Raw genomic sequence first — 23,556 nt, 5'->3', positions numbered from 1 at the left:
ATTAAAACCGTTGTTTTATAAGCAACCCGATGACCGTAAACGCGCCTGTAATTGCCAATTACCATCCAAACAGAAGACAGCTAATTCAGGGATGCTTCTGGGTTTCAAGGAAGTTTGAAGGTTTTCAAGGTGGTCTCAGTCAGGGGGCTTTACGAAGGCTTGGAGTTGATGTAGGGGAGTGTTCAGGAATTTCACGAAGTATTACTCTAGATCAACGATAGAATAAAAAAGATACTCTTTTATTATTTTTTCAAGAATATATTCTACATTTAAGTAATATATTTCCCAGACTTGTTATGTTTACTATTTTTCCATCTTTATTATAGAGATTTTCAGCCATTTGCTGGTTCGTCCATGTTTACTATTTGTACTCCAATTTTCAGAGCAATACTGTTTGATTTTCAGGCGGGTACTTTTTCTTGCAAATAAATGATATCATTCTTGGTTTGTCTATACCTCTGCCGGGTTCCATACTGCAGTATCAAGCCTCCAAACCCTTTCTGCACACCTAGTTGAACCAATCCTACCATAAACTCCATTCCATGTTCCGCCGATGCTCTCAGTTGTATCATTGCGCTTTGACTGAATGTGTAAAGCTCTCCACCAATACCAATATTCGGTACCGCCCCTTGACGACATGGGTCCCACTTCGTAAATACTGTGTAAAAGGATGTGTAAAACTATAGGGCAAGTTGTTATTCCGGCATGGCGTTTATTTGAGCAGTTCGCAGATGTTTGGATGAATTTCGATGATTTTGTCTCCGTAATGAATTTATTTAAAATATTGCTCCTTGATCTATTATTTAAACTACATACACACATAAGTATGAACGTTTCAAATTTCAAATGAATTTCTATTTCACTATTCCATGCCGATCTATTCAATTCAGGAAGGGTAAACGAATGGGGCGCGCTGAATGCCACTTTGAAGCTGAAATAGCACACACAGGGGAAATTAATACCAACTGTGTGGTTGTTTGACCACATTTCAACCCCGTTCCCAATCGAAGGGGTCGTAGAGAACTTCCTCTCAGGACCAATCCATTATCCATCGGTTTCGTTTGACGCGGTTCCTTTGTAACGGCGGGGGTAGCCATATAACCATCACAATAATCGACGCCGTACTCGCGCACCATCAGAAAACGTGAAAACCCAATCACTGTACCATTTCCCTGATGGCGGTTGGTTGGTATAACATCACATTATCGCACTTTAAAAAGCCATCGCACCTGATGAGCCAATCGACGCGAACCTAATTGGCACTTGAACCATTTTAATCCAGTTAAACCGAGTGGTGATTGTAGGTAGGCCTTGCAGCAGAGTTGTTCCGGGATGCCGAACAATGCGACTATATAAGTATAGCCAGTTACACAATCCGACACAGATGAATAATCCCTCTCAACACCCCGCAGATATTTGCAGCTATTTAGTTAATTAACTGCATCATTTATCCCCACTCACATCACCATCGTCATCAGCACTGCCCGAGCAATCGACATGCCATCCGATTGAATGTGCTCCCGGTTGCGGTTTTGCTGTGGGTCACTGAATGCTGCTGTTCTCTTCAGTGCTCATTCCTTCGGATGAGTGAACTTAAATTTATTCGATATTCGGAACTAGGAACTATTTAGCAAACTACATGGAGCATGAAAATGACACTATCAGTCCATTGGTCGGCCATATGTTGTAAAGCTGTGTGCAATATGGCAATTGGCGTTCATGAAAATAAATGAACCGAATCGTACGCAATTACTTGCGTGAGCTCTGGGTCATGTGTGGTTATCCGCAATGTGGAAATGGGTTCATGCACCAGGGAACATACCAGAGCTGCCGGCAAGGAATTGGCGATGGGTTGAGATTGCATCGATTGGGTCATTCGGGTAGAACATTCACTCTATTGCATGGTTGTCATTCTTTACTTGGTGGTTGCAGTTAACAAGCTTTGGTATTCGAATAAGAGAATTGAAAATCAGAGAATCCGTGAATCCGAAAATCCAAGAAACCGAATACATAACTTAGATCTCGAGAATCCTTGAATTGAATTCCATAATCCAAGAATTTAAGAAACCATCCAAACTATCCAAGAGAATCCAAGAGAATCCAAGAGAATCCAAGAGAATCCAAGAGAATCCAAGAGAATCCAAGAGAATCCAAGAGAATCCAAGAGAATCCAAGAGAATCCAAGAGAATCCAAGAGAATCCAAGAGAATCCAAGAGAATCCAAGAGAATCCAAGAGAATCCAAGAGAATCCGAGAGAATCCAAGAGAATCCAAGAGAATCCAAGAGAATCCAAGAGAATCCAAGAGAATCCAAGAGAATCCAAGAGAATCCAAGAGAATCCAAGAGAATCCAAGAGAATCCAAGAGAATCCAAGAGAATCCAAGAGAATCCAAGAGAATCCAAGAGAATCCAAGAGAATCCAAGAGAATCCAAGAGAATCCAAGAGAATCCAAGAGAATCCAAGAGAATCCAAGAGAATCCAAGAGAATCCAAGAGAATCCAAGAGAATCCAAGAGAATCCAAGAGAATCCAAGAGAATCCAAGAGAATCCAAGAGAATCCAAGAGAATCCAAGAGAATCCAAGAGAATCCAAGAGAATCCAAGAGAATCCAAGAGAATCCAAGAGAATCCAAGAGAATCCAAGAGAATCCAAGAGAATCCAAGAGAATCCAAGAGAATCCAAGAGAATCCAAGAGAATCCAAGAGAATCCAAGAGAATCCAAGAGAATCCAAGAGAATCCAAGAGAATCCAAGAGAATCCAAGAGAATCCAAGAGAATCCAAGAGAATCCAAGAGAATCCAAGAGAATCCAAGAGAATCCAAGAGAATCCAAGAGAATCCAAGAGAATCCAAGAGAATCCAAGAGAATCCAAGAGAATCCAAGAGAATCCAAGAGAATCCAAGAGAATCCAAGAGAATCCAAGAGAATCCAAGAGAATCCAAGAGAATCCAAGAGAATCCAAGAGAATCCAAGAGAATCCAAGAGAATCCAAGAGAATCCAAGAGAATCCAAGAGAATCCAAGAGAATCCAAGAGAATCCAAGAGAATCCAAGAGAATCCAAGAGAATCCAAGAGAATCCAAGAGAATCCAAGAGAATCCAAGAGAATCCAAGAGAATCCAAGAGAATCCAAGAGAATCCAAGAGAATCCAAGAGAATCCAAGAGAATCCAAGAGAATCCAAGAGAATCCAAGAGAATCCAAGAGAATCCAAGAGAATCCAAGAGAATCCAAGAGAATCCAAAAGAATCCAAGAGAATCCAAGAGAATCCAAGAGAATCCAAGAGAATCCAAGAGAATCCATGAGAATCCAAGAGAATCCAAGAGAATCCAAGAGAATCCAAGAGAATCCAAGAGAATCCAAGAGAATCCAAGAGAATCCAAGAGAATCCAAGAAAGTCCAAGAGAATCCAAGAGAATCCAAGAGAATCCAAGAGAATCCAAGAGAATCCAAGAGAATCCAAGAGAATCCAAGAGAATCCAAGAGAATCCAAGAGAATCCAAGAGAATCCAAGAGAATCCAAGAGAATCCAAGAGAATCCAAGAGAATCCAAGAGAATCCAAGAGAATCCAAGAGAATCCAAGAGAATCCAAGAGAATCCAAGAGAATCCAAAAGAATCCAAGAGAATCCAAGAGAATCCAAGAGAATCATAGAAACCGAGACAATTCAAGACAATCCAAGACAATCCAACAATCTAAGACAATCCAGCAGGATCCGAGAATCCAAGAGGATTCGAGAATGCAAGAGTATCCAAGAATCCAAGAGAATCCAAAAGAATCCAAGAGAATCCAAGAGAATCCAAGAGAATCATAGAAACCGAGACAATTCAAGACAATCCAAGACAATCCAACAATCTAAGACAATCCAGCAGGATCCGAGAATCCAAGAGGATTCGAGAATGCAAGAGTATCCAAGAATCCAAGAGAATCCGAAAATCGAAGAGAATCCGAGAATCTAAGAGAATCCGAGTATACGAGAATTTGAGAATCAGAGTATCAAAGACTCAAAATGTCAGCAAAACAAACGAGTTTCACTATGTCAGAGAAGCACTTTCATAGAAAGAAAGTTTCGGAGAATCAGGATATCAGAGAACACCGCAGGAGCGGAATATCAGAGAACCAGAGCAGCAGAAAATTAGAGTGTCATAGAATTAGAACGTCTCAAACAATCAGAGTGTCATAGTCAAAGTCACTCATAGCCTAAGAAGAAAATAAGAACATCACATAATCAGATTATTGCAGCATCAGATAATCAGTGAGACAGAGCACAAGAGCGTCGGAAAATTAAAGCGTTAGGAAGCGTTAAAGATTCAGACCATCAGAAAATCAGAGCGCCAAGGAGTGAGAGCATTTGAGAATTAGATCGTCATATTTACAGAGCATTAAACAATCAGAGCGTAAGTCAATTACAGCGTCATTAATCAGAGCGACAGAAAGTCAGAGTGTCAGAGAATCGAAAAAAACAGTGAATCAGAGTGTTAGTGTATAAGAGCGATTGAGAATCAGAGCGTCAGAGACTAAGGACGTCAGTGGATTAGATTTTCAGTGAATCAGAGCGTCAGAAAAGCAAAGCATCAGAGAACCAGAGCGGAAGAGAATTATTGAATCGATGAATCAGAGCGTCATGGAGTCAGAGGACAATAGCGTAAGAGAATTAGAGCAGATTCAGATTCAGAAAACCAGTTCGTCAGAGCTTCAAAGTAGAGAACGACAACGTAAGAGAATTAGAACCAAAGAGGATCAAAGCGTTAGAGAATTGAAGCGTCAGGGAACTAGGGCGTTTGAGAATCAGAATCTTGGAGCATCTCAAGCTCAGAGCGTCAAAGAATCATACTGTCTGCATGTAATCAAAGCGACAGTGAATCATAACTTCAGATAATCAGAGCGTAAAAAAATAAGAGTGTCAGTTACTCAGAGCCTCGTATAGTTGAGCGTCAGAGAATAAGAGCGTCAGAGAACCAGAGCGTTAGAGAATCAAAGCGTTAATATAATGCACAATTGTTTGAAGCTTGCTTCTTCAGATTTGTGCATTTGAAGTTCTGATGCACTGTTAAAGCGGTATGCCAAGACGCTTGTCCTTAATGAGTTAGGGCGCCAGACAGTCGGAGGATAAGAGCGTAACAGAATCAGAGCATCAAAGTTTCAGAACCTTTAGAGTCTCTTTAGAAATCCGAGAATCCGAGAATCCAAATATCTGAGACTCAGAACGCCAGCAAAGCATACGAGCTTAACTATGTTAAAGAAGCACTGCGAGAATCAGAACATCAAAGAATGCGAGTTTTAGGGAATCTGGGAACATCGGTGGACCGGAATATCGGAGAACCAGAGCAGTAGAGAATTCAAGCGTGAGAGTATCAGATTATCATAGAATCAGAGCGTAGGAGCGTCGGAAAATTAGAGCGAGATTAGACGTAAGATTCAGACAATCAGAAAATCAGTACGTCAAAAAATGAGATTGTCAGATTTTCAGAGCGTCAGAAAATCAAAGGGCCCGAGAATCAGAGAAGCAGTGAATCAGAGCGTTAGTGAATTTGAGCAACAATGAAACAGAATGTTGAGTCGAAGAATAATTATCAGAGCATCAAATAATCAGACCATCAGAAAAAGAGTTCTTCAGAGAATCAAAGCAAAGAGTAACAACTTAAGAGAATTAGAACCTAAGAGGATCAAAGCGTTAGAGAATCAGACGTCAGAGAATTGCTGCGTCAGAGAACCAGGGCGTTTGAGAATCAGAACATCAGAATCTCGAAGCATCAGAAACTCAGAGCGTCAAAGAATCATACCGTCAAGTGATCAAAGCGACAGTGAATCAAAACATCAGCAGAGCGTAAGAAAATTAGAGAATCAGAGCGTCAGTAACTCAGAGCCTCGAGGCGTCTGAGCATAAGAGCGTCAGCAAATCAGAGCGACAGAGAACCAGAGCGTTAGACAATCTGAGCGCCAATGAATTAGAGCACCAGAGAGTCGGAGGGTAAGAGCGTAAGAATCAGACCATCAGAGTATCTTCAGAAACTCAGAGCATTAGAAAATTACGTCAGAGAATCAAAGAATTACGTCTGAGAATTAGCCATCAGAACTATTTTGTATTTTAACGATAAAAAATCAAGATCATAATTAAGGTAGAATCTGGTAGAATCTAACGTCACATACTGCTTCATTTTATCATAATCGTATTATCATTCTCACCTGCATCGTGTTGCTGTCGTTGATGTCGTCGGGCACTGTCAATTGTTTTCATCCCCAATCACTGTAGTATTATTGGCCAGGAATGATGAAAGTGGATTAACCTGTTGCCGGGAGAACAAGAGACAAATAAAACAAGCAATCAACAAGAATTCTTTCAGCAAGTAGGGAAAAAAACAATCACAAATCAGTGGCTCAAATCGGATTTGAAAAACAGCTTTACGACGTTGTTCTAGCTAGGTATACTCTAGGCTTTTATTTTACTGCTTTATCCCGCATATCATCGTCTATTTTGCGCTCGATGGGAGCCGTCGAATGGGCTTCGAGTTGAGAGGCTGGAAAATCAAGTTGAGTGCGGCATTTTTCCGCTTCCACAGGTCTCTTCAGATTCAGCGGAGGAGCTTTGTGTGTGGATGTTGGATGCTCACCATCAATAGAGCCGACCCTACTTGAGCCTGCTCGCTGCAAAGAGCAATAGAACTAGTCTGAATGTACACTGGACAAAATTGGGTTATTAAAACTACTTTTATGCAATTCAGTATCATAATTTCTATTTTATATAACTCATTTTGATATCATAATGACCAACTTTTCCGAACTGGTTCATTATGCAACTGAAATAAGTTGCATACAGAAAAATAGTTGCATAATGTTCATAATGCATCTCATTTGAGTTGCATTATGAACATTATGCAACTCAAATGAGTTGCTTTATGAAAAATCATTGCATAAAATGTTGTATGGAACTCGTTGCAAAACTCGATTTTTTCAGCACTCTTCGTATTTATCCAACTCGGCAAGCCTCGTTTGATGTACGACTCGTGCTGAAAAAATCAACTTTTTGCAACTCTGAAAAAATCAACTTTTTGCATCTTACATAAATAACCATTTTATTTCTTAATAAGGTGTGCAACTGACTCTGTTGTATATACATAAGTCATCGTAGAGAATCAATCCACTGAATTCAGTTTATTGCCCTCTCGACTGGCATGTGCCAGATTGTCTGGCACCTTTCACAAAACAAACTGGAAACCATGTAATTAGAAGACATAATACGTAAACCAGCGAAAAAATCGCACCCTAAAGGGATTCGAACCGATGCCTCCGTATTCTTTAGAACGACGCTTTAACCAGCTTAACCAACTTTCAAACCGTTAGTGAGATTGACATCTAAGTCAAAAGAATGATGTAATTGCGAAACAAGAAAACAGTGTTTATGTTGTGGATTCGATAAATAGTAACATTCGGAAGTAAGCTATTGCTATTGAACATTTTCAGAGCTGTTTCAGCACTGTTTTTGTATTTCATCCTCAATGAATTTCATAATCTCAATTCTTCCAGTGCAGTGTAGAGAACCACCAGCACTAGTCGAGCAGCAGCAGCAGTAGAATCATAACGCTTCATTCCGCCGCAAATGCAGCCAAACGGATGCTTATGCGCATCGGGGAATAAATGATTTATGAAAATATTTTCCTCCGGAATAACAACATGCATAAATGCTGCTGCTGCAGCAGCAGTAGCAGCAGCTCAGTAGGAGAGCAAACAAATTTCCAACCATGCAGCATCATCGGACCGGGTGGAGTCGCCCGGACCCGGTGTCGATCCCTGACCTACCTTAGACAGACAGAAAGGATATTGAATTTCAGGTTTTTGAGGTTATAGCCCGAGTTTCCGACCGATGATGCCATGCCGGCAGATCTCGTATTGGTAATTTGTTTTCGTAATTTTGATGTTCAACAAATCCGGCACCGAGTGCATATATTTTCAAATGCAATATTTAATCAATGCATCCGACAGGTGCATGTCATTACTGATGCAGGCAACAGCAGTGGCTGGAATTTGTTGGTTTAGATTTGAATTGGATTTGGATTGTACTTGGACTTGGTTTGGATTGGATTTGGATTGGATTTGGATTGGATTTGGATTGGATTTGGATTGGATTTGGATTGGATTTGGATTGGATTTGGATTGGATTTGGATTGGATTTGGATTGGATTTGGATTGGATTTGGATTGGATTTGGATTGGATTTGGATTGGATTTGGATTGGATTTGGATTGGATTTGGATTGGATTTGGATTGGATTTGGATTGGATTTGGATTGGATTTGGATTGGATTTGGATTGGATTTGGATTGGATTTGGATTGGATTTGGATTGGATTTGGATTGGATTTAGATTGGATTTGGATTGGATTTGGATTGGATTTGGATTGGATTTGGATTGGATTTGGATTGGATTTGGATTGGATTTGGATTGGATTTGGATTGGATTTGGATTGGATTTGGATTGGATTTGGATTGGATTTGGATTGGATTTGGATTGGATTTGGATTGGATTTGGATTGGATTTGGATTGGATTTGGATTGGATTTGGATTGGATTTGGATTGGATTTGGATTGGATTTGGATTGGATTTGGATTGGATTTATGTAGGATTGGGATTTGAATTGGATTTCGTATTTTAAATGTAAAAATTCTTAAATTCTATAACTGGGTATTTTAAAGTTGTTTATAAAGTCCTCTGTCTATTCCTTCCTTCATTCCTGTGAGGTATACCGAAGGGATAACTGCGTGGTTAACCTCGATTCTATCGCTCGTCATTCACGACGAAGATGCATCGTCGATGGAAGCATCACTAAACAGCAGTCAGACGGATAAAACTGTAATGTCAGTTATTTTTTCTTCAGTTTAAAACCACTACCCTGGGAGAAATACCAAAGTGCCGGAGGATTGCCGAGCTTGTTTGACCTGCAGCCTGCAGGTACTGTGGTAGCTGTGCCAGTAAGTGCCGTTCGGTTGCTGCGAGGCAAACATCTGTATTCTTGCTTCGTAGCTACAACGTCAAGGTGCACCACATTGCACCCGTTACCCACTAGGTAGGTACATCACGTCCGGGAATGATGCGGAGGATATTGATGTCGGATGAATTGATCGGAAGCCCTAGCATAGCTCGGTGCAGGGCAGCAATGGTCGGAAAAGCACGCGGAAATATGTTATAAAAGTTAGCTTGTGCAAGATTGGTTTCATGCTGCGCATTCAACATTCAGTATAGTGGCAGAGGCACACGTTCTAAGACGGAGCCGTTTTCAATTACGGCAAGGTTGGGGGATGTTTGTTTTCCAACTGAGCGGGATCGTTTTGACGTGACCTTCCTTGGAAGATGTTTTTCTCACATGAGTATTTCATACGGAAAATTGGTGATATAAGGTAGCAAACTTATTTGCTCGGTAGGTACTCTTGGACGAAATAAGGTTACGATAAATTCATTGCACGGAATAATATGATTAGCATGCTCCTACATAAGCAAAGTATACTTACACGTTTGCTCTATTCGTCAAATATCATACATCTAAGCAATTAATTTGTCGTTATGATCAGTGTAGGTGGTAAAACAACCTAATACATTGTTAGCCGAAATCAACAACACCAGAACCTAATGAATGTCGTTGTAAAGCGGTATGCTTCATGGTCGGCCTATACAGGGAAGATATCTCAGTTATGAATACAGTGCGAGAAATAAGTATAAAGACAGAGCCGTTTTCCATACAAAATAATCATGTTTAGGGATCAAAATCTCTTTTTCTAGCGATTCGATTGTTATGGAATTTTGTCTGCAACCTTAAAATAACTAGAATTTCGGCTAGAAATATAAATCATCATCCATAAAAACGTTTATATCGACTTTTCAAATTCAAATAAATATAAAGACACTGATTTCCATATAAAAATGTGTCTTTATATTTATTTGAATCTGAAAAGTCGATATAAACGTTTTCATGGATGATGATTTATATTTCTAGCCAAAATTGTAGTTACTTTAAGATTGCAGGCAAAATTCCATAACAATCGAATCGCTAGAAAAAGAGATCCCTAAACATGATTATTTTGTATGGAAAACGGCTCTGTCTTTATACTTATTTCTCGCACTGTATAATCACCAAAGCATAAGTTGATAACAGTATTTATGGATATCTCATTGGTAATAGAGTCTTCGTGCCGCAAACTGAATTAGGCAGGTATAAAAACCGGATAAGCATCTTGATAGATGGACGTGAGGTCATTAAAAGGTGGTAGCAGTACTTCGATAAGCACCTGAGTGGCGTGAATAACGTAGGGAGGGCATTCGCCTGTACTGGTTGATAATAAGAACCTGGGAAATCAAACAGCTGCCGGAGCAGTGGAAGGAAGAATCTGTGTAATCTACCCTATCCATAAGAAAGATGACTATTTGGAATGTGGGAACTTCAGAGCGATCACTGTTTTGACTGCCGCCTACAAAGTGCAATCTCAGATCCTCCGACGTCTGTAACTTAAAACAATTAAATTGTGCTCCTAAGAACCGAAAAATAGAAAACTCTCAACACTATCTTTGTTCCTAAAGAAAAGAGAAGCAATATCAAAAGAAATTACGCTGGAAGAACTTATCATGGAGGAATACATGGAATAATTCCTGGAAGAATTCCTGGAAGATTCTCTGAAGGAATCGCCGGAGATATTTACGAAGGAAACGCTGGAACAATTTCTGCAATAATCCTTCTAGGAATTCATGTATTCCTGTAGAATTCCTTGAAAGAGTCTCCGTAGGAATATATGAAGGAATCAAAGGGAAATTATTGTAGAGATCAAAGAAGAATTTTAGGATTTTCTGGAGACATTTTCCAAGGAAACCTGAAGAAACTTCTTGGAAAACCATTTGAGGAATTCCTTAACGATCCATAGTTTAGAAATGCGTTCAGCAATACACTGAGAGAAAATCCTAAAACTACAATTCCAAGAATTCTTAAGACGAATATTTGGAGAAAAAAATGGAGAACCTCTGTAAATATTCCTACCAAAACTTTTGGGAAATTCTTGTAGAAATATCCAGGAAATAGTTTTAGGACATTTCTGAAAGAAAATCCATGTAGAAGTTCTTGAAAGTATCTTTGAAAAAAAAAAAACTGAAGGTATTCCTGACAAAATACATAGAGGAATACCCGGAGGAATTCGTGATGACATCTCTGTATCAAGTTCCTTGGAGAAATTCCTGCTTACTCTAAGAGTTGTAAGATGGGTTTCTACTGTAGTCATTGTAAGAATTTCTCAAAGCATCCCTTGAGGATTTTGAGAATGAATTTTGAAGAAATTTTTGAACAAATCCATGGCCGATTTTCCAGAGAAAATAAATAGTTGGAAGAATGTCTTCTATGGAGTGATTACATTGGATACTCTTTTTATGCACCTGGCTGGGGGTGCCTTAATTAAAAATGTGCATAAATTAGAAAAGGCATTATAAGAGGGAATTTAGTGCATACATTAAGTTAGGGCTTTATAGCAGGGAAAAGTTCGCGTTAACAGGTCATGCTCCTTGAAATTAGAGATTAGACAAGAGGGTTTCCAGGAGTTCCCAGAGATCCTAAAAAGAGGGGATCTAATTTGCTTCAGGGGCGTTTCAGGGGTAGTTTCAGGGGATTTATGAAGCCTTTTAAAAGCGTTTTGTTGGCGTTTCAGTTGGATTACAGGATAATGACGGTAACTATGGCATCGGTGGACAGGGTACGTTTTAAAAGGGTTTCAGGGGGCACCAGGAGATATTAGGGACGTGTAGAGGGGTCCCAAGGAGTTTCAGGGGGGTACTTGGAGGTCTCAGAGGTGTTTCAGAGGGTTTTCAGAGGCCTTCAAGGGAATCTGCTGGGATGGGTTTTAGGGACATTTCTGTGCGTCTCAGAGGGGTTCCATGTGGCCTCAGGTGCCCTTGAAGGAGTCTCAGGGGTATTGCAGAGAGTCTAATTGGGTACCAGATCTCAGGGGCGTTTCAAGGAGTCTTCAGGGAGTTTTAAAAATACCAAGAGGGTCGTGTAAGGGGATCTCAGGGAGTTTGAGAGGGTTTTCAGAGACCTCCAAGGGAGTCTGACGAGGTTCCAGAGGCTGCATTCTGCAAGTCTCAGAGGGGATCCAAAAGGCCTCAGGAGTACTTCAAACGGTCTCAGATTCCAAGAGGCCTCAGACACAAACTAATATTCTAGGAATGTGGAGCTAATTACGACCATTCTGACTAAGCACAAATTCAAGGTTCAGGCTACTACTTACCAAACTATCCACTTTAGGGAGCAATCTTTCGATACTATGTAATGAAGGAACAAACTGTGATCACGTCGATTCTACTTCTATAGAAATACCGAGTTCAATACAATGCAATGGTTCAAAGAAAGAAAAAGAAAACCCTTTGCTAATATCTACATTTCGGAAAGTACTCCTTGTTTCTCGGTGCGCATGTAGTGACCGGAAGGCAGGGCAGCCAGTTTTGCGGTAATCGTGTTGAAAACCGCTTCGAATGGTCTCAAGGGCATTTCAGGGAGTCTCATGGGTGTTTTTGGTGGTTTCATGGGAGTACCAAGAGATCTCAAAGGTGGTTCAGAGGGTCCTGATGGGTTTCAGGAAGTCACATGAGAACTCAGTGGCGTTTAAGGAAGCTTAAGGTGGTTCCATGGGGTCTCATGGGTGCTTCATGGGTCTCAGGAGTGTTTCAGGGGGTTTTAGGGGGTCTAAGTGACGCTACTATGGGTCTCAGGGGGCTCCGTGGAAGATTCAGAGAGTCTCAGAGGCTTATCAGGGAGTACCAGGAGATGTTAAGAGTGTTTCAAGAAGTCTTAGGGGGTTCCATGTGGTCTCCAAAGGGGTCACAGGAAATATCAAAGGCGTGTCAACGGGGTCCAAGGGTATTCAAGCGGCACCAATAGGTCTTAAGGGTGTTTCAGAGTATCTCAGGAGCGTTTCAGAGGCTTTCAGGGGGTTCCAACTAGTCCTGCGAAACATCGCGACCACCAGGAGACAGTCATTAGAACCAATTTTTGGATTCACCCTTCCCATGGTGAATGGTGATACGAACCAACCAGCAAGTCACGGCTGGAGGGACAAGCATTTTGTGGATTCCACTCTTCGCCTCTTTGCAGCGGTAGCAGCTGCTGAAAGCGCTTCAGGCGGTTTGGGAGAGAATCAATCTCTCTGAGAAACGGTGCATTGCGGGCAAAGTGAAAGCGTTGCCATAGATGGGGCGCACTGCATGGTACGCTCGGAGTGTGTATTCTAACTGAGGTATGGTCCACTGCACGAATTTATGCTGGCCTGCTTACTCTCACAGAAAATTTGACGTTTGAGCGGTGCCGACACCTCTCAAACTTCAAATTTCGTGTGAGAGTAAGCAGGCCAGAATAAGTTCGTGCAGTAATCCATACGAGACGAATAGGATTTGTGACGTAGTGCCGCGCTTGAGCTAATACATATGCAATGCATCGTTTCGCATACCGTTGTTCGTGCTTCTGCTTCCTACCGCAAGACGTGAAGGAGAGAGTCATGGCACTCATATCCGCGTCGGTATGACTTTCGCAAAACGTGAATGACCAGGATACATGTGTGGGATTCAGTATTTTCTGGTGCCAGCGACCGTGGGAAGAGCGAATCCAAAAGCGCAAAGACAGGGTGATACAAGTTCGGTGTTTATCAGCTTTTTCGAGAATAGTACGCTGATGCTTCGCGGCACTGATTTCAACTCGCTCCAGGGATCTTAGGGTGCTTCAGGGGGTCTCCGAGCCGTTTCTGGTGGTCTCTGTGGAGCTGCAGGGGGCCTCTGGGGCATTTTAGGGGGTTTCAGAGACAGTTGCGAGAGACTTCTGAGGCGTTCCAAGATGGTCCCAGGGAGTTTCGGGGGGCTCACTGGGTCTCAGGGGCGTTTGATGCGATCTCATTGGGATTCCGGCGGCTTTTGGGACATTTCTAAGGATCTCAGGGGTGCTTCAAGTGGTCTTGGTGTGATTCCAGGGAGCTTCATAAGATCTCAGGAAGTTCCAGGGAAGTTCCAGGGTGCGTTTCAGAGGGTGTCAGGGGAGTTTTAAGGATTTTCAGGGGCTACCCGGCAATCTCAGGGGCGTTTCAAAGGTGCCATGTTCTACCATGAGGTTTCGGGGGCGTTTCAGGGGGTCTCAGCCGAACAAACATTTTAGCAGTACAGGTACTCTTCGATATAACGTACAAAAAACTTTTCTCTTTGTACGTTATATCGAAGTGTACGTTATATCGAAGCAGAGAAAAATTTAATATTTTTATGATAGTGTTGGTGATGTATTTGATGTGAAATTAACCCCAAACAATGATTTCGGTGAAATTTACAAAACCAATAATGAAAAACATGAGTTTTCACGAAAAAGTAATTTCGTTTTTTGTGCTTCGATATAACGTACATTTTGCTTCGATATAACGTACACTAAATGTTTACCCAAATTGCGCTAATTCTAGGTAACAAGGCTAATACTACAACAAAACATTGATTTGAGTTATGTCGTAGTTTATCTGAGAGTTATTCCTATAAAAAATATAAATTTTTTATGTTGTACGTTATATCGAAGCAAAATGTACGTTATATCGAATTCGCTATATCGAGGGTACGTTATATCGAAGATTACCTGTATAAGAGTTGAACAAATCACTCTTAAGCGTACCTCAGCTTAAGGCGAAACTGGAAGCATTTTCTCATTTTTTTGGTTTTTGATTTTTTATTAAATAACGAAGCAATATTTTCAAAATCGGTTTTCGTGCACATGTAGAGTACGGATCAAGGTATCTTCTGAATATTTTTGAGGTGGAAAATGTTTTCCATTTTTGCAAAAACCATTTTTCGTTCAAAAATGATTTCTGCAAAAACGAGAAACATTTTCCACTACAAAAAAAATCAGAAGATACCTTGATCCATACTCTACATGTGCACGAAAACCGCTTTTAAAAATATTGCTTCGTTATTTTTTAAAAAATCAAAAACTGAAAAATGAGAAAATGCTTCCAGTTTCGCCTTAAGAAACTGTTATTCAACAATTTCTGTTTCTTGGGAGGGTTGTCGCAGGGTTTCGTGGGCGTTTCAGGGAGTCTCAGGGGGTTACATGGAGCTCTAAGGGTGCTTCGAATGGCCTCAGGTGGTTCCAGGGAAGTTCCAGAGGACCCCTGGGTTCCGAAGAGTCTCAGGGGGTGAAGGGAAGTTCCCGAGTGTCTCAGGAGCGTTTCAGGCGGTCTCAGGGGATTCCCAGGACTAAGATCTTGACATCCCCTGGGACCCTCTTGAAACGACCCTGAGACACCCTTGAATGCTCCTGCGACCTCATCGTACCTCCTGAAACCCCCCAGGACCAATGGATCCCCTTGAGACTATTGAGGTACTCCTCTGAAACCCGTTGGGGACATTCATGAAGCAATCCCTGAAGGAATTTTCGAAGAAATCTCTCGAGAAAGTGAATAAATCTCTGAGGTTTTTTTTAAAGAATGGAGGAAGTTCTTAAGGGGTTAATATATATGTTGAAGTCGGGTAAAATTTTACTGGGTTTTTGAACTGCTGACTATTTGGTATTTTTTTCAATTACCGAATAGTATGCAAATTAAAAAGTTGATCATCTGTCAAATAATAACTGAGCTAGTCAGTAATTTTTGTTGGGGAAATTTACTGACTTTCAGTTATTCATTTGTTTACAGCTGACTACCGAGTTTCCCAGTTTTACAATACTTGCCCGTACCTCGCACTCCCTCGCATTTTGTGTTATTTAATCATTTCAGCATAGGTACATTGCGGATAGTCATGAATGCCGGCAAAATGATCGTCTTTTTTCATCTTTGTCAGTGTAGGGTTTGTACTGGCATCAATCTGACAGAATCTGCGACGGATTTGCGAAAGTGGTTGAACAAAACTAGATCCGCGATGCTGCTGGTGCTAAAGTGTGTAAGGAAATCCATCTTTGAAGCACACGGGACAAGCCTCACATTGCAGTATCTTCCCTGATCTAGTCCCGCATAATAACCTTCTCCATTATTTCGTCGCAGAATCTGTATTCTTTACCTGTGAGTTGACGGGATGATAAAAGATTAAGTCTTCTGCTGCTATGGATGGCAAAATCGAGTTCGAGTTCTGCTGCTGCTGCTCCTGGGAAATGATGGTGAATGGATGTTTGACAGCTGCCCGTGAAAGCAGCAGTTTGTTTTCGTTTACATTGGCGAAAACTCGGTACAGGAGCAATGATTACTGAAAATCGGTAGTTGATTTCACTGACTTTTTCCCCCTTTTCGGTGTAATATGAAAATTACCGGGTAACAAGCGACTCAAATAATCGAACTCAGTAAAATGTAGAACACATTACTGGAGTTCGGTATCTCTTCAAACAAAAATGCTGATTTGTCGCCAAATCATTGTTTAACAGTTCGAGCCCAGTAAAAATAGTTACCGAACTCGTAATTCTTAAATAAACATATACACAGCCATTTCAGATTACCGACTTCGGTAAAATTTTACTGGGGTTTTGAACTGCTGACTACTCGGTAATTTAATCATTACGATAAACTCAGTAAACTAGAAATTTGAAGATCTGTCAAAAGTTACCGAAAAACCCAGTATTTTTTAATGAGAAAAATTACTGACTTTTCAGTTAATTATTTATTTACTGCAATTCACTGGGTCCCCGGTTCCCCAGGAGGCATCCGCTATCCCGGTTATTTATTTTATTAGGCTTTCATTTTCATTCTCTCAAGGATACGGATCCTTGAACTAATTGTTCTGATGGATTGTTTTTGCCTCACTAGGGAAACACAAAATCTACGACAATTTGCTTAGGGAAACAATTTGGGTACACTGGACCAGCTTCGAGAATCCCCCGCTGTCGTAGCATGCGTATCTACGGCAGAAGTTTCACAATGCGCACCGTTAGCCAAGGATGGGAACACTCACTTGCAAAGAGTTACATTCACTTGCTATTTTCTAAGCTCATAAGCGTCCTATCAAGAAACGATGTATGGACGACTTTTGCCTTTTGGTTTTGTCTAAAAGTTTGCCAAATGGAGTATGGGTCGCACACGCATACCAAAGTCGTGAGAAAGCTGCGAAGGCAACTCTCCACAAGGTGAATGTAAATTACACTCACCTCGTGGAGAGTCGCTTTCACAGCTCTGTCACGACTTTGGTATGCATGTGCGATCCATACTCTATTCGGCAAACTTTTAGACAAAACCAAAAGGCAAAAGTCGTCCATACATCGTTTCTTGATAGGACGCTTCTGAGCTGAGAAAATAGCAAGTGAATGTAACTCTTTGCAAGTGAGTGTTCCCATCCCTGCCGTTAGCCAAAAGCCGTTGCATTACGAATGTGCAATTTGTTGTAGATTTTGTGCTAATACTTACCCTTGTAAGCAAAATCGCAGCAGCGGTTAAATTTCCTGCTGAAAATCGAATGGTGAACAAAGTTGTTGAAGGAGGAATATCTTTGCCGCTTGACAGCTGCTCCGAAGGGCAATCGAATATTTACATTTATTTCTCACGAAAACTCGGTAGATAAGCAATATTTACTGAAAGTCGGTACCTAGTTTCACTGGTTTTTGGCTGTGTTCAGTAAAGCACCAACATTACTGAAAGTTCAGTTATTGTATTTGCCAAACTCAGTAAAAAGGGCAGTCTGTTCACTGAAAGTCAGTAAATTTTCGTGAGAAATACTGAATTGTCTTTAATTTGGTGATTTACTGCCCGAACCCAGTTGGGAAAATTACCGAACACCTAAATCATAAATAAGTGTGTACAGTTCAAATATTAGGTATCTTAAAAATAGTGTTTACGAGAACGGTTCTTCTTAACCAATCGAGCTCAAATTTGTACCAATGATGCACATATAATGGGTTGAGAAACACTCCAAATTTGAGAATTTTTGATGCACTCTATGAAAAGTTATAGACACATTCTACGGGCCCCGTATCATCAATATCAATTTTTCAAAGTTGAGTTATGGCATATTTGACATTTTTATCACATTCTACATTACTTTTGTCATCCAAAAATGTATTCGACATGATATTAGTGTGACAATAAATATAAATTGAACGACGATTAAGATTAACATTAAAATCGTGATTTTAAGTCTTTTAGGCACACTTTTCATCCAAACTGTCGTATTTTAAACACCAACACACTGATTTTTCAAAAGTCTTCCATCATTTATAGATAAATTTATGAAGATTTTTAAGCATAAAAAGATTTTTAATCGGAAGACTTTACAACTCTGAAATATGGCTGATCATAGTATGGGTTTTTATTGCGTTGTAACGTCACGAAAAATCAACATTATCAAATTTTATTCAAATACGGAAAACGTTACAAATATGAAATTTTGTATGCTCTTTGTACTCGAAAAGACCTTCAAATGAGACTAAAAGAAAGAAAATCGGTTCACGGAAGCCTGAGTTTCACTTGGTTGAAGTTTGCGTTGTAACGTCACGAAAAAAAGTTCTGTGGAAAAGACCAAATTTTTCTGGCTTGGACGGCTTCTGAATTGGACAAACGTAGTTCTATATTCAAAACAGTTTCGTTCTCGTTGTGTATGAGCTCATTTTCAAGATATCGTTTATAAATTGCGTACCATTGCCCGTTCATAAACTACGTAGACTTTTGAAGGACGGGGGAGATGCTGTTTGGCCAAAATCTACGATGTAATTGTACTACGATATTGTAAAATTTTTTAATCGTAATCAAATACCACCCAAACCGAAAATTTCTGTGATATCAGTGGCTAACAGACGAAACACTGACGAAATAACAAAGTTATTAAGTTGGTCAAAGACTTACAATTGATGGATAGTTTGATTTAAAGTTCCACCAACCGGCGGCGCTAGAGAACTTACAAATTTTAAATTTCATACATCTCAGAATCCCTATTACATAGAAATACGATTTCTTCGGCAAAGTTGATTGGTAAGTAAATGACTTGCAGTTGATTTACCAATAGATGCGAGATTTTGCCACTAGAAGACGTTAGATTCCATTGTGCAAAAGCAGGCAAAGGATTAGAATTTTTTGAAAAGTACATATTCTACAAGCTGGAACTTTTTTCACTTTGGACATATTGTATTCAAATCAAATTGTAATCAAAGATCAATATACAATTCTTAACTTTCAAAATTTAATTTGATTTGATTCAGTTATTCCTTACATATAAGAGTTAATAAAACAACAGCCAAAAATATGATTCTGCTTAAAGCGCTCCATCTTTGTGTAGAGCTTACCAATCAAGTCCAAAATTGTAGAAATTACAGATAACAAGATGAGGAACTATCAGTCAAAATTTGAGAATTTTTGATATATTTTATAAAAAGTTACGGCTTGTTGAATGTGTTTTGGGTAATTAATAAAATTGGCATGCTTTTGAAAGTTTTCAACTACCATCACTGTGTGGCAGAAATTAATACCATACGGCTATTAAACTGAAAGTCCTTAATCTACCAAACAATTTTAATGAAGCAACCATCTTCCCAATTAATCACGATCCTAAGATAAGTAAAACTAAAAATGTGTCCTAGCGCCTCCTAGTGGAAGGATTTGAAATCATACGGCCCATCAATTGAAAGTTCTTGACCAGCCAAACATTTTTGTCGAGGACACCAACTTTCTTAATAGTTAGGATCATGAAATATATGGGATGGATATTACTTCAGTGTTACATCTATTTTTGATATAACGAGAATCACAAACAAACAGACGTAACACCTACGAAATTGAAACTCATATATCTCAGGACTCTAGTTACTTAGACTTTAGACTTTTAGAATGTTGATGTCTTTGGAAAAGTGGTTTATCTTGTCAAGAATTTTCAGTTTAAAAGCCGTTTGGTTAAAGTTTCTAACTGACTAGTGGTTGTTGAAATTTTGAAAAATCATGCACTTGATATTTATTCAAAAAATATTCAACATGTAACTTCTTATAAAGTGCCCAAAGATTTTACAAAAAAAAAGTTTCTCGACTATTCAAAATTTGTTGAAAACTTTTTGAGAAATTCTAAACTATTGTAAACTTTTAATTAGCGTCGCCCAGTGTGTCTGAATCTCACATCCAATAGTAAATCAGCTTAAGTTTTTGACTTATCAATCAACTTTGCCAAAGACACTAACTCTCTAAGTAATTATGACTCTGACATATATAGGATAGATTTTTTTTTGTCAGAATTAGGTCTATTTGTCTCTGGAATCACAGAAATTGATGCCCCAAGTAGTATGCAGATCCTCAGGTATGTCTTTGGTTCAATAACTGCTCGCACATCTTGAAGCGTTTTCAATTGAATCAATGACGTTGCAAACATTATTGAAAAAATGTTTAATTCGACGGCGTGATTAGTTTTATGCTGCAAAATCTAAATACCTGGCGGTAATGAAGTAATTAATATCAACGGTTTAGTCTATGGGACAATATTAGATGAATATGGGTGGTACTAGGCCGAAGATGGGTACCATTAACCTTCATGAAGGAGATTTCATACTATTGATAGCAATAACTTGGCCCTCCGAGCCATTTATCACAAAACGGATTTTCAATAGAATAAAGTTGCTCTTGGAGCAGTGAAAATAATGCAATAATATATTCACAAATTCGGGCAATTTTGGCTGATAATTCTGATTCTAAAATGATGTGCATTTTCGTGACGTTACAACGCGAGCAGAACCCTGTTTGAAACTGAACGAGCGTTGTAACGTCACGAAATGTAATAGTCGATTATTCAAAAACAAATCCGAAATTTAAATGTTTTATTCTATTGAATTGAAGAACAAACCAACAAATTTCAATGGTGGAAAAAAAATCAGAATATCATAAAAATCCGAGCAGATTTTTTAAGATGTTGGTAGCGCGTTAGAGAGGGTCGGATTCTAGCGCGTTGCAACGTCACGCTACAAATACGCATTTTGAACACGTTTTTCTAATGAAAACTAAATGTTCAATAGGTCAAATATATCAGAAATTTTACAAGGAATCCGAATATGAAATTTTTTTTTGATATTTACGCTTGTTTTCATGAGTTATAGTGGACAATCTGACTACGAATGCGTCAAAACGTTGTAACGTCACGGTAGAATGTGTCTATAACACGTTGAACTTTTTTGTGAGAGAAATCACGTTGCCTATTCCAAACATTTTGGCCATTCCCTGTATCATCACGTCAAATTTCAATTGGAGTATTGTTAGATCATGAACTGCAATTATTAAAAAAAAAATAAACTAAGTAGTTGCAAACTGTATCTCTAGTGGCATTGCATTTACCAGATAAATTGGTGAGCCCGTTCCATATTATTTCCTCTCTACTAAGTATTTGAATCAATTTTCGTCATTTCTGAAAACGTTGTTGTGATACAACTGGCAACAACTGATACCGTTTCCCTAACATAAGTTACCCACAGGATTCGGTTATTCTGCTCCTATCGGTATAAAAACATCATCAGGCGAAGTCACGGGCGGGTTGAAGGTCAGACTAGTGCTGATGGCTACTGAGTGGAAAATGTCATTAGCTGCCTTCGCGAGGAGGAGTAGCAACAGCGAGCGGTAGGTAAGTGCAGAGAGGAAACCTGAAGGTGTCACAAATTGCGGTTTGGAATGTGGTCGGCCGTCATGTGACCGTGTACCTAAGTGTACGTACAGGAGGGTGGGATGGGTTATGTTGTTTGATGTGTTTTTCTTTTTGATGGACAAAAACTAGCGGGAGCCCAAAGTCATCAGAGCAAATTACGGTTCCCTACCTGCGGGCGGGGTGGTGTGTGGTCAAACGGTAAACGTTATGAATAATTTTCGTGGCTTGCGAGATGACGGGGGGAAATTGGTTTTTGCTGTGAACAGGATGCATACTTGGAATGGAATTCTTGGTTCAAAGGAGTCACTCTTATGTTTTTTTTTTACTGCTTTCAGTGCATAGGATAAAAAACAAAATAAAACTTGCTGAAAGATGTTTATTAGTCGTAGTTATTTAATATAAACAAGGTATCAGAAGGCTGGCTCCAGAGGCACGTTATCCTTCATTTGGACAGTGTTAAAAAACACTGATATTGAAATTATTGTATTTTCATTTCGTTCAGCAATATCATGATCCTATGTGATATACCAGTTTGGTGTAATGAATATTGATTACAGGATCAACATAAGTTTCACGTACATTTCCATTAAAAATTTGTTTTTGGAACAAATTTTTATGATTTTTTAATACATTTTATGTAAATTATTTTGAACAAAGTGAAAAAAGTTAAATAAAAAGAAAATCGCGTTAAGTACTGTTCCTTTAAATTCCACTAAGAATTTGCATCCTTTGAAAGATACGTATTTCGACCTCAACTGTAAGGTCGTCTTCAGTGTCTTGTACTTGACTCGACTGAAAAAAAATAACCTACACTCGAACATGAGATGGCAAAACGGAGAGTGTGTTCTTCATTCGAACGACTATTCGCAATCGAAGGCCTATATTTAGTATGTGTCAATCCCTTTGATTTCCACACTGCTGATACGTTTGATTAAAAGTATATTTTAGTGTACCGTAAACCGGAATCAAACTGATCTTCAGGTCGAAATTGATCAGATGTTTTTCTGATACATTTACCATACTTTAAATAATTTTTGTTGTAAGTATCGTGCTGCTGGAACCAGATACGATACGATATTTATAAAGAAACTATTCATAGTATGATTTATCTAACTGAAAAACACCTGATCAATTTGAACCTGAAGATCATTTTGACCCCGGTTTACGGTACAAAGAATTTAGAAGACATATACCAACTAAAAACGATGACGGAAACAAGATATCAATCTCATTAAAGCCACCCCGTTTCAACCCTTTCCGATAGCCAAAATGTCACGTTTATTTCGTCTGACACCAACCTTGCACTACGCGCCCAAAAACAGAAACGAGAACCATAATAATGATGTTGATCACATTCGCTTCCTTTTGGTTGATGATATACGTGCGATAACGCGAAGTGGGAACACAGAGAGAAAAAACCTATAATTTATACTGAGGTCGTATTTCCTTTTGGGGCCACGACTAGCACCGACGTCGCCGAGAGGATGCTCCCGAAAATTTATCACGCGCAACCGTATACGAACGGAACGCCGCCCGCCATCCCTTATGCGTCTTGAGCTGCTGAAGTGTCGCGGTGACGACGACGACGTGTCTGTTGATTCGATTTGGCGTGCAGAGGACATCCGGCAGCTTGTGTGACGCAATTGTGGCTGTCTAGGCGGGCGATGCACGGAGAAGCACGCAGTCAACCGGATCCTTATTTCAATTTGCATAGAAGCTTATTTTGTATTACCGGTCTGTCAGTGTATACCGAAATGTCTGGTTTCGGCACAACGTGCGTTCGTGACGACAAACTACGTATCGAGGCTCGGCAGCTGGTTCCCGACAGACAGGTGTCATCGTTCGAAATACATCGCACCTGAGCTAGTCAGTCACTCAATTTCCTTTTCAAGGGAGCTCGGAATAATGCTAACGTGTCTTCCGGTCGTGTTGCCGCCACACATTCTGTCTCTCACCGCCCAGGTGGATCGGATGGCATAGGTGTTGCTTACTT

The 23,556-nt window shown here is 39.8% G+C and overlaps 1 protein-coding gene across 1 annotated transcript in view; it reads right to left on the bottom strand.

The window, feature by feature from the left end:
* Positions 1–23,556, bottom strand: part of LOC109399688 (uncharacterized) — a 235,566-nt gene that overhangs the window by 32,016 nt on the left and 179,994 nt on the right. Inside the window, exon 2 of the mRNA XM_019672199.3 lies at positions 6,188–6,288. Within this exon, the coding sequence (XP_019527744.1) occupies positions 6,188–6,193 (6 nt within the window). The 5' untranslated portion in view covers positions 6,194–6,288. The remainder of the gene's footprint in view (positions 1–6,187; positions 6,289–23,556) is intronic.

This window comes from Aedes albopictus, chromosome 3 (genome assembly GCF_035046485.1).
Source record: "Aedes albopictus strain Foshan chromosome 3, AalbF5, whole genome shotgun sequence".
In the NCBI taxonomy this organism is placed as follows: domain Eukaryota; kingdom Metazoa; phylum Arthropoda; class Insecta; order Diptera; family Culicidae; genus Aedes; species Aedes albopictus.
The sequence above is the reverse complement of the archived record's forward strand: the minus strand, read 5'-3'. Positions and strand labels throughout refer to the sequence as shown.